The 17,500-nt window shown below is 40.2% G+C and overlaps 1 protein-coding gene across 3 annotated transcripts in view; it reads left to right on the forward strand.

Moving 5' to 3' along the window:
* Nucleotides 1-17,500, forward strand: part of col5a3a (collagen, type V, alpha 3a) — an 89,255-nt gene that overhangs the window by 32,715 nt on the left and 39,040 nt on the right. For all 3 annotated transcript variants that reach the window (XM_027155122.2, XM_027155124.2, XM_027155123.2), the window contains 13 exons: nt 164-238; nt 538-621; nt 694-750; nt 3,765-3,818; nt 4,053-4,106; nt 4,300-4,353; nt 7,068-7,121; nt 8,179-8,232; nt 9,662-9,706; nt 10,891-10,944; nt 14,435-14,479; nt 15,693-15,746; nt 15,829-15,873. In XM_027155122.2, the coding sequence (XP_027010923.1) occupies nt 164-238; nt 538-621; nt 694-750; nt 3,765-3,818; nt 4,053-4,106; nt 4,300-4,353; nt 7,068-7,121; nt 8,179-8,232; nt 9,662-9,706; nt 10,891-10,944; nt 14,435-14,479; nt 15,693-15,746; nt 15,829-15,873 (729 nt within the window). The remainder of the gene's footprint in view (nt 1-163; nt 239-537; nt 622-693; nt 751-3,764; nt 3,819-4,052; nt 4,107-4,299; nt 4,354-7,067; nt 7,122-8,178; nt 8,233-9,661; nt 9,707-10,890; nt 10,945-14,434; nt 14,480-15,692; nt 15,747-15,828; nt 15,874-17,500) is intronic.

Raw genomic sequence — 17,500 nt, forward strand, 5'->3', positions numbered from 1 at the left:
GTGTGTGTGTGTGTGTGTGTGTGTGTGTGTGTGTGTGTGTGTGTGTGTGTGTGTGTGTGTGTGTGTGTGTGTGTGTGTGTGTGTGTGTGTGTGTGTGTGTGTGCGTGTGTGTGTTATTTTACATTTTACTATAAATATACCCGATATTTTTCTCCTTTGCAAGGGCCCTGAGGGCCGTCCAGGCCTTGCAGGGGCAGATGGGATACCAGGACCTCCAGGGACTATGTTCATGTTGCCGGTATGAATCCTCACAATACGGCAGAGATCCGTGCTGCAGTAACCGCATTGAGCCACATGGTGGAGCTCTGCTATCAACATAATCTGTGCTTCTTGTTCATTTTTAATGAAATGCATTAAGTAACTGCTTTTCTTTTGTAATGTATTATTTAGTTAATGACTAATTTGCTAGACTTCTCACATCCTGCCAGTGGGTGCTAGTAATTTTCTTTTCTTTCTAAAAATCTCTCTCTCTCTCTCTCTCTCTCTCTCTCTCTCTCTCTCTCTCTCTCTCTCTCTCTCTCTCTCTCTCTCTCTCAGTTTCATTTCGCTGATGATTCTCGGAAAGGCCCCGTGTTGTCGGCTCAGGAGGCGCAGGCTCATGCCATCCTCCAGCAGACCAGAGTAAGACCTGCATCTCGAGCACATCCGTGAATCTCACATGGTTAATCAATGCCTGTTTCTTCTCTCTCTCAGATTTCACTGAAGGGACCTCCAGGCCCAGAGGGACTCACAGGCAGAGCAGGACCAATGGTGAGAGCCTTGTGAGATCTCCATATCTACGCATATCTCTATACCTTTTTTTTCCCTCCCTTGTTATTCTAGTTATTATTTCCTTCCTCTAATGAAATGATTGTTTTGGATGCTTTTATTATGTATTAACATTTTCCCCAACATTAATTTTCACACCAAATGAAATTAATTAAAGTTTATTGCTGTTGTGTTTCACACAATGAAATTTTACTAATGAGTCCTCAAGCTGAGGCCTGATAAGAAACGACAAAATTACAAGAAGAGAGAGATGCAAAAATACAGAGATGCAAAAATACAGAGATGCAAAAACTGTAACTGTAAGGATCAAATAAATATAGATCAAGTATCAGTACATTTTATCTATCTATCTATCTATCTATCTATCTATCTATCTATCTATCTATCTACCTATCTATCTATCTATCTATCTATCTATCTATCTATCTATCTATCTATCTATCTATCTATCTATCTATCTATCTATCTATCTATCTATCTATCTATCTATCTATCTATCTATCTATCTATCTATCTATCTATCTGTCTGTCTGTCTGTCTGTCTGCGTGTCTGTCTGTCTGTCTGTCTGTCTGTCCGTCTGTCTGTCTGTCTGTCTGTCTGTCTGTCTGCTGGTTTGTCTGTCTGTCTGTCCGTCTGTCTGTCTGTCTGTCTGTCTGTCTGTCCGTCTGTCTGTCTGTCTGTCTGTCCGTCTGTCTGTCTGTCTGTCTGTCTGCCGGTTTGTCTGTCTGTCTGTCTGTCTGTCTGTCTGTCTGTCTGTCTGTCTGTCTGTCTGTCTGCCGGTTTGTCTGTCTGTCTGTCTGTCTGCCGGTTTGTCTGTCTGTCTGTCTGTCTGTCTGCCGGTTTGTCTGTCTGTCTGTCTGTCTGCCGGTTTGTCTGTCTGTCTGTCTGTCTGCCGGTTTGTCTGTCTGTCTGTCTGTCTGTCTGCCGGTTTGTCTGTCTGTCTGTCTGTCTGTCTGTCTGTCTGTCTGTCGGACTCTGATCTGTTTGTCTTGCTGCCTATTTGTCTCTTTATGTGTCTGTCTGTTTATCTTCCTGTTAATCTCTGTATCTGTTTGTCTGTTTGTTTATCTGTCTATTTATGTGTCTTTCACTCTGTTTTCTTTATATCCAACTCCATTTTTCTGTCTGTCTGTCTACTGGTTTGTCTGTATCCCAGTTTTTCTGTCCGTCTGCCCATATGTCTGTCTGTATGTTTGTCTGTCTGTCTGTATCCCAGTTTTTCTCTCTCTCTGTTTCTTTCTCTGTCTGTCTGTTTATCTGTCTGTTTCTCTGTCTCTGTATGTCTGTCTGTCTCTCTACATCTCTGTATGTCTGTTTGTCTGTATGTCTGTTTTTCTGTTTCTGTCTGTCTGTTTCTCTGTCTCTCTGTATGTCTATCTGTCTGTCTGTTTCTCTGTCTGTCTGTCTGTCTGTCTGTCTGTCTGTTTCTCTGTATGTCTGTCTATCTGTTTCTCTGTCTGTCTGTCTGTCTGTCTGTCTGTCTGTCTGTCTGTCTGTCTGTCTGTTTCTCTGTCTCTCTGTATGTCTGTCTATCTGTCTGTCTGTCTGTCTGTCTGTGGCTCAGAGCACATCAGCCTGTTGTACGTGCTCTATATTTCTCTCTTTTATTTCCACTAGGTATGTGTCACTCTGTGTCTGAGAGCTTTGTAGAATTATCTCCAGGGAGAGGATTATATTCAGCACATTATTTTATTCCTTATTTAATTATAGAAATCCCACACTTTTGTGTTGTGAAGGTCAACGTAGGATTTTTATTCTCTCTGTTTGTTGAATGAGAAAAAAAAGCAAAAGACAACCCAGGGACATGCTGGTCTAGTGAGCAGACCTCAACAACAGCTCCAGCAGTATAGTCGTCTGCTCCGGAGAGCTCGAGCTGGACAAGGTTTTACTATCTGGCTTATTAAGATCAGTCCAAGAACAAGTGCAGTCGTAGTTCTGTAGTATATTACATCATGATCAGATTAATGAGATTCAATCAGTGAATATAATATGAATAAAAACCTTTTGCCAAACCTTTTTTATAAGAGGAAGTGGATGATATAAAGAAGACGACATGTCAGGTCGTGCTGTTTATATCTACTTTAGTTAGTTAGAACGTTCCAATCTTTATTTCTCTCTCCAGACAAAAAACACAGCTTGTGGTGTGACTAAATGTAACACACAAACTTCTGAAGATTTTCCCTGTGGTGGAAAACTTACTAAAGGTTACGAACAGGGGGAAGTCGTGGCCTAATGGTTAGAGAGTTTGACTCCTAACCCTAAGGTTGTGGGTTTGAGTCTCGGGCCGGCAATACCACGACTGAGGTGCCCTTGAGCAAGGCACTAAACCCCCCCAACTGCTCTCCGGGTGCCACAGCATAAATGGCTGCCCCCTGCTCCGGGTGTGTGTTCACGGTGTGTGTGTGCACTTTGGATGTTTGGAGTTTGGGTCCCCGTACTTAGCTGTATGTCACGTCATGTCACAAAACACTAACACTGGAGACTCCTTCCAAAATTCTTCTTCTTCTTCTTCTTCTTATTATTATTATTATAGGGTAAGGGATGAAATATGAGAGTTACATGTTGAAGCCGAGGGACAAAAAGGGAGATTGTGATGAACAATTTTTTGACTGTTTTATGGTTAATTTAAATCAACTTTACATTTATATTTAGTTTCCTTAAGACATAAAATATATTTTAACAAAAGAAAGAAAGCGGTGAAAGTCTTTATTGAATCTGCCCCAAACTGTCATGTTTTTTGTTTTCTGGGCAAATGTCTTAAACAGATTTATTTATTTATTTATTTATTTATTTATTTATTTATTTATTTATTTATTATCAGTAGTAGTAGAGCGATCTTAAAAGTCATTTTGAATCAGTTTTCATCTCAGTGACACAGAAGTCAGTGATTTTAATTAACACCTCCTGTGTGTGTGTGTGTGTGTGTGTGTGTGTGTGTGTGTGTGTGTGTGTGTGTGTATGTGTGTGTCTGTGCATGTGTCTGTGTGTGTTGCAGGGTCTCCCAGGTTCCAGTGGACTTAAAGGAGACAGCGGGGACGCCGGGCCCACAGTGAGCAAAATTCACTCACGATGAATTGAATGCTCTTTTTCTGTTCATTAGTGTTCTGTTTAATTCTTTAAAGCATCACGTTGCTTTTTAAAGTTTCTGCAGTTCATTACATTCAGATACTTTATTCACATCTCACTCCTCCAGACACTTGACATTAAAAATGCATGCTATTTGACGAATTTTCTACGTGCAAATCCGTTTTTTTCCCTCCTCATGTTTGTTTCTGTCTGAAAGGGGCCACGTGGGTTGCCAGGTCCTCCAGGTATGGGCGGGAAGCCGGGCAAGCGGGTGAGAACTGTTACTGTTTTTCTTAGAGGAACTTGCTGCGATTAAGTTGTTGTAGTTGCTAAATAATCCTTTTGATACAAACACACATGTCGAGGCAGGCCTGTGCTTCCTGAGTTTCTCATGAATATTGCATAAGCTGGGTGATAATACGTAGATCAACGTGGTAACAGCCGTCGTGTGCGTTTCTCCTCAGGGTCGCTCGGGGGCAGACGGAGGTCGAGGAGCTCCAGGAGAGACCGGAGCGAAGGTGAATTTCATGCAGCGACACTTTCTACACAGTGAAACAACTGTTTAAAGCCAAAGCGCTACACATTTTTTAACCTGGAATATAATAACATTATTAATCACCTTTTACTGTTTTGTGTTGCCGTGTCACTTTGTGTGAAAGTCTCCTCACGTTAGTGGGGATACATTTCTGTTAGCTTGCGATGATAAATATTTACAACATTTAAAACTTGTTTAATGTGCTACGTTTCAACCCAATTTGCTAATCACTTGCTAATTCTAATCCCCTGCTAATGCTAATCACCATTAGCTTCCTCTCCTCTATCCAGCTAAAAAAAAGATAAGGGTGGAAGCTAACACAAACTTCTAACACTGAAAACTTTTAGCTGTCTTCCACATACATAAGCTCTCAGACTCCCCTGATTGACACTGTGATTCACAGGAACGAGGGATGAAGAAAGAGAGAGAGAGAGAAAGAAAGAAAGACTCCCATACAGAGAGCCATGACTAATTCTGCTCTATAGTCTCTCCTGAGTGTGTTAGAATACAGATTTTTCAGTTTAAGGCTCGTACACCAGCAGTTTAATACACAACACAAAATCTTTCCTGTAGAATGCGGAAAAAAACTAAAAAACATTCATAAAAACGTAGCTTTAATAATTATATTTATTAGAGAGTTTTAAAATGTTACTGTGTTTGACCTGTTTATTAATTTCATATATTAGCCTGAAATATTTAGCTTATTATATTAACCTGAAATATTTAGCTTTGTTTTTTAGCCTAAAACAATTAGCTTAGTATATTAGCCTGGAATATTCGTCTTAGTCTGTTAGCCTGAAATATTAAGCCTAGATTTATCTAGCTACAAAACACATTGTTTATTTATTAGCCTAACCTAATGTTTTTTTTTCAAGCCTTGGCTACTCTTTAAATTTCTCTATATGTCACTTAGCTTAGATGTTTCTTATTCTTGTCTCTTAATTATTAGCCTAGCATGGCTAGATACTAGTATAGTATGTTTGAGAAATCAGCTGGCTAGTTTAGTGAAATAATCATGTTTAAATAGCATTGTCAACACTTTCACCACATCAACAGGGTTCTAACCAAAAACTACACGAAAGTATATTCAGTCTGTTCCTGCTACTCTGACATCTTAGCAGCATTAGCTTTGTAGCTTTGTAGCTAGGTCTGATCCAATGCTCTACATACAGCACAAGAGGAACACATTTAGTTTGTTCCAGAATGTTCCTCTAATATTATACAGTAGACTTGAAAGAAAAGAAAGTGTTCAGGCAGATGTGAGAGAAAGGTTCAGTCCCTGACAGAGCAGCGAAACCTGTGAGACTCCATCAGGAGGAAGAGCAGAGCTTCTTCCTGTCCCCTGCTTCCACCCACAGACCTGCAACAGATGGAGACGATCTACAGAGACGAGCCATCAAAACTCTCTGACCTGCTCAGTCTGTGTGTGTCTGTTAATGAGCAGAAATGACATTGAGGAAGGAGAAATTACTGTAGGGCTAGTTATTAGGGTGTGTGTGTGTGTCTGTGTGTCTGTGTGTGTGTGTGTGTGTGTGTGTGTGTGTGTGTGTGTGTGTGTGTGTGTGTGTGTGTGTGTGTGTGTGAGAGAGAGAGAGAGAGACAGAGAGAGAGAGAGCCTGCTGTTTAACACATGCTGCATGTCTTTCATTTATTTATCATTCTATATCGTACAATAATAATAATAATAATAATAATAATAATAATAATAATAATAATAATAATAATAATGATGTTAGCTAAGTTTTAGCTATCTCACAAGCCTTAACATTAACAAGCTTATTATCATGATTGGCTTTGGAGAGTTAATATTAACCAAACTGAATCAGTAATTGTTTTAATCCCACAATGTAATAGCCATCTGTTAACTAGCTTGCTAGCAAACCTGGCTACTAGTTTAAACAGAAGCACAGAAGCCTTTATTATTGCCACATATACTTTACAGCACAGTGGAATTCTTTTCTTCACATGTCCCAACTGAGGAGCTTGGGGTCAGAGCACAGGGTCAGTCATGTTACAGCACCCCTGGAGCTGGGAGGGTTAAGGGACTTACTCAAATGCCCAACAATGGCAGTTTGGCCTTGAACCCTGATCCTCTGTACAACAACCCAGAGCCATAAAGTCTTGAGCCACCGGTGCCCCAAACAGCACCTCATGATAGTAATAGCATATACAATTAGCCTGAACTATTGAACTATTAGTCTAAGATTAGACAAGTTTGGTTGTTGTTTTAATTTGCTAAATTTCAGTAACAATTAGCCAAATTTATCTGAGTTCATGAAACTGAGTTAAGGGCCTTGCTTAGGGACCCAGCAGTGGCAGCCTGGTGGATGTGTTAATCAAACTTTACTTAGCTGCTAAGTAATTTAATTCCTACCAACTCATCAACTTTTACTAGGTAGTTAAACAAACTTTTACTAGGTAGTTAAACAACCATTAGCTAGCTAGTAAGCAAAAATCAGTTATAGTTTTAATTTCATTAAGAGTTAGCCTTGTGAAACGTTTCATATCTTGCTAATATATAACCATTGCTAGCTACTAGCAAAAAGCTGTAGTATAGCAAAAGAGATAGTATTATTTGAGCTAACTAATTCTCTGGCTTGCTTTAATGCATTACTGTGTTTACTGTGAGAGAGAGTGAGAGCTTGCTATTTATCACATGCTCTGCGTCTCACTCATTCATCTCTGTCTCTCATACAGGGTGACAGGGGCTTTGATGGACTACCAGGGCTTCCAGGGGACAAAGGACACAGAGTGAGTGTGGCACGGGGCAGCGCTTAATCAAATCCCACAACCCCAGCGCAGTCGAACACATCTGTTTAGCTGCGAGATTCTTGTGTGTCTGTATGCAGCTGTGCAGTTAGCATAGCATCCTTCCTGCTTGTCTTTTATCTTATTCCTCACTTATTAGGAGTGGATGGATAATCTCCGAGTATGATCCGATTCGATTCGTGATTCGACTTCAATTTGATTTTCAGAATATTTTGAGCAAAAGAACTAATGATTTTTTTTTCTCAATCGTCAACAACACACTGTGAGTTTTTGTTTGCATTTAACTAATCCGGCCCTTTTACTAGTAAACAGACGGTTTAAATGGATTCATCAGATGCTTTCAATCAGTATGAACAAATGAATGAGTTTCTGGCTGTGAGTCTGATCTAAAATGAATCAGGACTCTGTCGGCTTTCAGGGTGAGACGTGTGTCTTTCCTTCTGCTGTTTACCTTGAAGATACAAACATTAGTGTGATAAAAACATTTCTGTGAAATACTCATAAAATTCTTAAATTCCTGAGTGTCTACGTTCATAGGAGCTTCATAATAAGCACTACTGTGGAGTCAGACATGACAAAGACATTTAATGATCCTCAAAGACACAACAAAAACAGATTTAAATTGTAAAAAAAAAATAATAATTAAGACATAAATAAATAAATAAATAAATAAATAAATAAATAAATAAATAAATAATTTAGTTATGCTTGAATGTAATCGAATGATCTTCATTGCATTTTTACTAGAAATAAAGCTCCAAAGTCGGTTAAAATGCCCGACTTCTGCAGCCTTTGTCTCCAGCACTGTAGATCACAGAGGCATGTGGGTGGTGTCAGTGGGGGGGGGGGGGGGGAGCTCTTTCTAAAGAATTAAATGTAATTGTATATGAATGTATCCTATAACACGTGCCAATAATTGAGATTATTGCTCAACAATAGTTGGTGTTATTTCTCAACCTGTGCTCTATATACAGTGTGTATCGTTACACCCATATGAGTTATAGCAAAATCATAAATCTTTTACTTTGTTTTTGTTTAGGGGGATCGAGGAAAGCCAGGACAGCCTGGTCCACCTGGTGAATCTGGTGAGAAGGTGATGCAAATCTTGAACTTCTTGAACTCAAAAATATTAAAGGAATAATTTGAAAAATGATTGTTGTGAGAAGAGACGACGTAGTCACCTAGTCAACTTTTACTGTCGGAAGTTTGTGTCCAAGGCTAATGTAGCTAACAAGTAATGGAATACTAGAGCTACCAGTTTAGCCTTAAATTTTGTTGAGTTGGTAATGACTTCCTTTCTCAGCACATACAGTACTGTAGTGTTCTCTCACCATGACTCTCAACATCTATCAACATGTGGCCTGAAGTTTGATGGCGGAGATGTATGTTTAAATGGATTCGGAGGGAATTGTACACTCTTTTAGAATGTTCAGAGAAACAGAAACGTCCATTCTTTGACACACTGGGAACTTTTCCAACTCTGTCAGCTGAATGAGGTTCACTACGTGTGAGCGTTTGCTTCTCTGTAAGGGTATAAAAAGCTCTTAAAGTGCTCTTTGGTTTGCTTTCTTCGATTAGGAGCTTCACTTATTTTGAAGGATGTACTGTATAAGATGTAAAGTAGCTTATTTAGTCACAACCCTGAATGTATTTCACAAAAAAAAAGCTGAACGCATTTCAGTTTAATAAAATTAAACACACAAAACAAATGAAAGTACCCTTCTCTCCTTATGTACTTATTTGCTTACTTAGGCTTATAATATTATTTTATTGAATTTCCAAGGGTGAAAATTCTACGCTGTTCAGGAGGATTTTTCAAACGCAGAGAATAGAAAAGTATGTCAATGACATGGCGTTTGTCTGTTGTTGTTTTTTTTAACTGTTTATCTACATGTGGTATTACTGAGCCACTCTGCCAGTCAGTGTCTCTCAGATCTTGCTGTGGATTTAAAACTCCATTTTTTTTTTGAGCATACAATTTGTTTGCTTGTTAGTCACGTTAGCTTTGTAGCTATAATTACAAAACTAAGGAAGCGGACATCAGACATGGAGCACCCCTCCGGATGGTCAATTACATTTCCTCTAAAAGGAAAATAGTACAAGCTAAATTTCATTTTCAGCTGCTTTAAAAGCCCAGAATGCAGATTTTGATCCTCAGCCTAATTGAGTGTTTAGTCCTTTAACTAATAAGCTTTTGAAAGGCTTTGCTTTCCCAGGTGAAGCTGCACCAAACCTCATGAATTGTATGAAAACAGACATGAAGAACAGCGTGCATGGTGGATCCCCATTATGCAAAGTTGTGCGATGTATTATGCAGCGATTCACGCTGATCAAAGCTTTTGAGAGAGACCGAAAGGGAATATCTTTGCATAAATAAGCACATTTTCATCCTTTCAGCTTGGAGTCTTACCGAGCTGCGATGAGCTTGTAAAGCACATAACACAGTGAAGACTCTAAATTGTAGAATGATGCGCTTTTTAAAATTAAAATTGTTATTATTTTTTTTTTTTTTTTAATTTTAGGGTGCAGATGGACCTGTAGGACCAAGAGGACAACCAGGTGAACCTGTGAGTCCTACACACACACACACACTCTCTCTCTCACACACACACACACGCACACACATGTGCACGCACTCACACAGATGATACACCTCGTTATCCTCTCTCCATCTGGCCCACAACTGATTATCTGTGACTCCAGCTCAAATCGGTTCCCTGCAGGTGAGCTGCCTCTTTAAATACATCAACCAGCGGTGAGAGAAACCAAGAGTAAAGCGCAACGCTGGCATTAGCAGGAAGTGAGCTCTATTAGAGCGAGCCAGGCCAAATTGTACACTCCTTTGCGCTCAGCACCGGAGAGACGAGAGAGAGAGAGAGAGAGAGAGAGAGAGAGAGAGAGAGAGAGAGAGAGAGAGAGAGAGAGAGCACAGCACACTGGAGATAAATGCAGGGTTAGAGATCGATGTGCCAGGAGATTGGCGAGGGAGGAGGAATGGAACCCTGGCCTGTATGATTATATTTCCATATCAATCACCTCCCCGGAGATCACAGATGTGGCTCTGAAACAGGTGGCTTGGCTGGTGTACAAAGTCTGAAAGCGATATAAACAAAACACACACACACACACACGTTCACATGTATGCACATCCAGTTGAGCCTCGATACATGCAATAAAAAAGCAAAAACACCGAGTTAGAAAAAGGCATTAACAACACCAACGGGGTCCATTTTTTTCTACCTTTAGGGCTTTTTAGAGTTTAATCCAAAATTTAAATCAGTATTTATACCTGGAATGTTATGCATTCGCACACCTGAGTGTGGCGTACACCTTTGTGGTTGCCAGATTTTCTCAAACAGATTCATCTGAGATGGAGGATTTCAAAAAGTCTGAGCCAGAAAACGAATCAGGAATAAAAACTGCACACCATATATAGATAATATAGATAAGAGAAACAAGGAGGACTAAGATAGGGATTATATGATCCCTAGATTAGAACTAAAACCCTGATCTGTGTGTGACTCAGTATTATTAAATCTTCACTTACATTTCCGAACATGGCCCTTAGCAGGTATTTCTTACGTTATGAAATATCTAACAAGCCTTTCTAGAGCACCTTATAATTTTAAAAGAAACTGCATTGACATTCGTAAGCGGTCCTAATACATTTTCCTGTGCTGTTTTAATTCTTTCCTTCTCAGAATTGCTGAAATTTGTCAGTGTATTTATGATGGCATTGTGGTTATTTCAGGGTACGAGAGGACTTGTAGGACCCAGAGGACCACCTGGACCAACTGGACAGCCTGTGAGTCAACAGTCATCATCATCTCCACTATCACCATCAATATTACATCCACTATCACCATCACATCACCTCCACTATCACCTCACTGCCACCATCACTGCCATCATCATCACCTCCACCATCACCATCTCCATCACCTCCACTATCACTATAACTATCACCACCTTCATCATCACCACATTTCACCTCCACCATCACCATCACAGTCAACAATACTATCCATATCACTAACACAACCGTCATCACCTCCACCATAAACTATTAACCATAAACACCATTACTATCACTGGCACCATCACTATCTCCATCACCTCCATTATCACTATAACTATCACTATCACCACCTTCACCATCACTAACACTGCCACCATCACTATCTCCATCACCTACACTATCACTATGACCACCTTTATCACCACCGCCATCCCAGTCACCATCGACTCCACCACTAACATCGTTGTCACCTTCACTGTCACTATCACCTTCACTGTACACTATCATAACTCCATTATCACTGTCACAACCATCACCACCACCACCACCACCGTCAGTGTCACTGCACAAAACTATTTACACTTCATACATCACACAGCACTGAAACAAACCATAGCGTCCACTGGGAAAACCTTGTATGGATACTTTATTTATTTGTTTATTAGCTACAATTTGTTATCCTATGACAGTTTAAGAGCTTGGATGAATTCCAGCGATTAAGATTGAAGGTCAGCAAAAGGTTTTTGGATAAACTGAGATTTATATTGAGTTTTTTGGTTTTATTCTTCCTGAGATTCGGAGATTGTACTGAGATACAGAGTTCCTTAGACAAGTCTGGGTTGTTTACTCACTCACTCACTCACTCGCTCATTTTCTACCGCTTTATCCGAGGGTTGTTTACCAATTACAATAAATACATAATGAACTAGAACAGTACATTTCCTAAAGAAAATGTGAATGTGCTTGCACGTGGCAAGTTCCCCTCATTGTGCTGAGTGTTTTGATATATGACATGTACATGTTGTGCTAAATTTTTTATTTCGCTAATTTTGGAGGCGAGCATAATGAATAATATTTCCATTTTTGTAATTATGTGTGTCAGGGATTTTAGAGGGTGCAGATACAAGTGCTGATTTTTCATGGAAAAAGCAAAGATCATGAAAGCAAGAAGCATAAACCTGAACACTGGAAACAAAACAAAAACGTTCAGACTACAAGACACAAGACAAATTACAAGACAAGACAACACAAGACATGAGACAAGACAAAAAAACACACAAGACACATAACCAGAAACAAGACAAAACATAAGACCAAAGAAAAGTCAGAGAAAATAAAAGACATAAAACAAAACAAGAGACAAGACACAAGAACAAAATCAAGACAAAACACAACACAGAGCACAAGACTAGTGACAAGATAACACACAATGCCAGAAACAAGATAAAACACAAGACCAGAGGCAGGACAATAAAGAGGAAAAATTGCAAGACAAGGCAAACCCAAGACCAGAGACAAGACAATACACATGATACATTGCAAGATGAAAAGACCCAAGAACAGAGACAATACAAGACAAGATGCAAGACAACACACAATACCACAGACAGAAGCCAAGATAGAACACAAGACACAAAATAAATTAAAAGGCAAGACAAAATAAAAGACAACACACAAGACCCCTGACAAGACAAGACACAAGAAAAGACACAAGACTCCTGACAAGACATGAGAGAACAGACAAGACCCCTGACAAGACAAGATACAAGACAAGACACAAGACAACACATGAAACAACAGACAAGATACGAGACAACACATGAAAAAACAACAACAGACAAGACAAGACACAAGACAACACATGAAACAACAGACAAGACAAGACACAAGACAACACATGAAACAACAGACAAGACAAGACACAAGACAACACATGAAACAACAGACAAGACAAGACACAAGACAACACACGAAACAACAGACAAGACACAAGACAACACATGAAACAACAGACAAGACAAGACACAAGACAACACATGAAACAACAGACAAGACAAGACCCAAGACAACACATGAAACAACAGACAAGACAAGTCACAAGACAACACATGAAACAACAGACAAGACAAGACCCAAGACAACACATGAAACAACAGACAAGACAAGACACAAGACAACACATGAAACAACAGACAAGACAAGACCCAAGACAATACATGACACAACAGACAAGACAAGACACAAGACAACATGAAACAACAGACAAGACAAGACACAAGACAACACATGAAACAACAGACAAGACAAGACCCAAGACAACACATGAAACAACAGACAAGACAAGTCACAAGACAACACATGAAACAACAGACAAGACAAGACCCAAGACAACACATGAAACAACAGACAAGACAAGACACAAGACAACACATGAAACAACAGACAAGACAAGACCCAAGACAATACATGACACAACAGACAAGACAAGACACAAGACAACATGAAACAACAGACAAGACAAGACACAAGACAACACATGAAACAACAGACAAGACAAGACACAAGACAACATGAAACAACAGACAAGACAAGACACAAGACAACATGAAACAACAGACAAGACAAGACACAAGACAACACATGAAACAACAGACAAGACAAGACACAAGACAACACATGAAACAACAGACAAGACAAGACACAAGACAACACACGAAACAACAGACAAGACACAAGACAACACATGAAACAACAGACAAGACAAGACACAAGACAACACATGAAACAACAGACAAGACAAGACACAAGACAACACACGAAACAACAGACAAGACACAAGACAACACATGAAACAACAGACAAGACAAGACACAAGACAACAACAGCTTGATAGAAACACAAAAACCTCAACTAAAGCCATTTTTGAGGAGTAAAGTGCAACACGTGAGAATGATCAGTGATGTGTGAAATGATCATGTGACTTGCTGGGGCTGATGGGTAATCATCACGATTCCAGGCATTTCTAAGCAGCTCAATCCTGATATTTGAAGTAATGATTTCTGCCATGACCTCAGCACGACCTAGTGCTGCCCTTCTGCATCATTCTGGAGCTAAGTGCATGATGAAGCACGTCTGAGATGCGCAGCGGCCTTATGTTTGGTGATGGATGTGCATTCTACATCTCTGTAATGGTTGCGTAGCAGTCGTCTGTATTGATCCCACATCAAACATCTCACATCTTTCAAACTCACGAGTCGCTGTGGCTCAAGGCCAGCGAAAAGAAGATATTCTTCTAAAAGCTCTGCTTAGAGCAGAGGGCGAGTCTGCTTCCGATGTGAGCCTTCGCTAATGAAGTGCTTCTAAGATTATTTATAGAAATGCTCCTGAAGCTCAAATCTTTCAAAATGTTCCAGTGCTTGTTTAGTAATATTGTACTTTTCCATTTCAGCTCTAAATGTCTGAGTGCTTTCTTTTTTTTGTGATGTGTGTCTTTAAGGGGATACGTGGCGTGGATGGTGTTCAGGGCTCTAAAGGCAATCCGGTGAGTTCTTGTCACAACGATTCTCATGAAAAATTGGGAGGAAGAAGAAAGTTAGGGATCTCCGACATACAGCACACAGGGCTGTCAAGTGTCACGCATTGAGAATCACAGTCATGCATTTGGGTCTTTTGTCACCTTCTCCCACCACACATCGTGTTTCTCACGCAGAAAAACTTTTTAACTATTTATGATATAGTTAATAAGCCGCGGCGCCCAAAATGTATCAGTCCGCACCGCTGTCTCTATGGAACTGGACAGGAATCAAGCGCATCTCCCCTGGAGTTCTTAGTCGAGCCTGACAATTATCAGACAATCAAAAATAGAGGCTGCACAATAGCCAATCAGAAAATAGCACTATTGTGTATGGGTAAGATTTACCGCAACAACCAATGAAAAAAAAACATTTACATTAGAGAGGGTATTTTCGATGGTCGGTTTGAACAAAACCTCAACACGAAACAGCTCGTCTCTGGACGGGACACTGTCCTCAATCATGACCCTAAAAATGTCTGGGCTTGTGCTGAACTGGTTTATATGGGAGCAACATTACAAATGATAAAGGAGTCGGGGTGGTGGGTTGCTGGGGTGGAATTGTCACTCTTGTCTGTCTTCAAAACTTGAGAGCCCTCAAAAACAATCACACATACTGTATCACTCGTTCTTTACCGTTATGTTTATGAGACTCCAAGTCACTGAATGCAACGGCGGAACACCGCGGAACCCAGGAGATCCGACTCGGCTAGTTAAATGATTAGCATGGTATCAGCATGAAAGGTCACAGGGTATGGAATTGAGAAATCGGCGCTTACTAAAAGACTAAAGCGCCGACGCAGTATAATTTTCCCACCGGAGTATAAACTGTTGTAGAAAGGACATTATTTACATTCATATTATTTCCTGTCCAGTGTCACCTAAATGAGGATGAGGAAGTCTGGTTCCTCTCAAGGGTTCTTCCTCCTATCATCTCAGGGAGTTTAATCTTGCCACCGTCACCTCAGGCTTGTCATTAGAAATAAATGTTAGAGATCAATAGTGACTTTATTCTGTTTCTATACTTCTATAAAGCTGTTTTAAGACAACGTGAATTGTAAAAAGCGCAATACAAGTAAATTGAATTGAATCGAATCGAATATGCTACGAGCTCAGTTTAAATTCCACAGTTATTATTAATATAAAAGAAGAATAACGATTTGCTTATTCCATCTTTTCGAAGGGTCCGTCAGGAGAACCAGGTCCTCCGGGACAACAGGGGAACCCAGGAGTGCAGGTAGGTCTGGTGTTCAAATCAGCACAGGAATGAATCAGATGTGTTTAACAGCACACTTATCATGGCTCTGTGTCTCTCTCAGGGATTTCCAGGTCCTCAGGGTCCTATCGGCATGCCTGGAGAAAAGGTAAGACGTGTATGTGTGTGTACAGTATGTGTGTGTGTGTACGTGTGTGTGCGCGTGTGTGTGGGTTGACCTTTGGCCTTCTTCAAGGATCAGGACTAAACTAAGTGTGTTCAGTCGCAGACTTTAACCGTAATCCTGACAGATAGTCGATACCGAGTCCACACTGAGACTCACTGGCTTAAATCCTGTTAGCGCTAAACAAATAACAAGCAGAACGTCAACGAACAGAGCGGCCTCGGGTTTCTCCGATAACCCACGTGCAAAAAATACGACTGCGGTATTACAGAGTAAGAGAATTACTGGGAAAAATGAACACTGTGAATCAGGAGCGGTGTAAGAAATACAACAGAGATCTGCATAAGAGATCTGCTATTCAAATTCTCTTCTTTCTCCTGTCAATCAAAGCCATACTAACTACACAATCCCGGGTTACGTAGTTAGACGTCACACACACACACACACACACACACACACACACACACACACACACACACACACACACACACACACGTTGTACCTGGGGTTAACAATTAATCCTGGATCTTCAAAATCTGAAGTGTTGGCCCTAAACCCGGATTAGCCTTCTCCTTATTTGCATATTATGATTGGATAAATCCAGCTAGTGAGCTGTGTTTTTTTTAAAAAGTGCAAAGAAACAACGGCAGATAAATATGTCAGTATATCAGCATATACACAACAATTGTAATGTGTCTGTCTGTGTTTTCCCCTTGTTTCTGTCTGCCGTCTCTCCCTGATGTTAATTGTTGACCCCGCCCACCTATCTGTTACCATGGACACTAATTACATTAATTCTCTTCCCCAGGTGTTTTGTCTTAGTCCTTGTCTGTCTCTGTTTTGTGATTGGTTCTCGTTCACCATATATACTCTGTCTGTTCACTTCAATGTTGTTGGTCGTTGTTGGTGTGTGCCATCCATCTATCCATCCATCCATTCATTTTCTACCGCTCATCCGGGGCCAGGTCACAGGGGCAGCAGTGTAAGCGGGGACGCGCAGACTTCCCTCTCCCCAGACACTCCCTACAGCTCTTCCGGGGGGAATACCGAGGCGTTCCCAGGCCAGCCGAGAGACATAGTCATAAACGGATGTAAACAAGGATAAGCAATGAATTTACAGTTCTATACTATTATAATTTGTAGAAAAGATAGAAGAGAATGTACTGTATAGGATGGAGCAGAACTGCAATGTGATTACAGATCGTAAACTATCAGTATTAGTGGGACATCAGGGTCCTCATGGTGTAGTGTCAGGAAGTTTATGGCTGTGGGGCAAAAAACAACAACACAACAACAACAACAAACAGGACAGACCTGCAAACTGTTCACCCTAAAATGGTAGAAATGCTTATTTCCAATTTTAGAGCGATATATTAGAATAGAAATCATGTAAAGGCATGAAAATTAGGAGTGAGAAGCATCAAGTCAGACATCAGAAGGTGATTGGTTAGGATCCTGGTCCTGTATGTACTATGATTTTTTTTATTTTTTTTTTTTTACTTTCCCTGAGGCTTTGATTTCAATTCAGATTTGTTTTTGTTGTGTTGTGTGTGTGTGTGTGTGTGTGTGTGAGAGAGAGAGAGAGAGAGTGTGTGAGTGAGTGAGAGTGTTT

The sequence above is a fragment of the Tachysurus fulvidraco genome, chromosome 24 (assembly GCF_022655615.1).
Source record: "Tachysurus fulvidraco isolate hzauxx_2018 chromosome 24, HZAU_PFXX_2.0, whole genome shotgun sequence".
Lineage (NCBI taxonomy): Eukaryota > Metazoa > Chordata > Actinopteri > Siluriformes > Bagridae > Tachysurus > Tachysurus fulvidraco.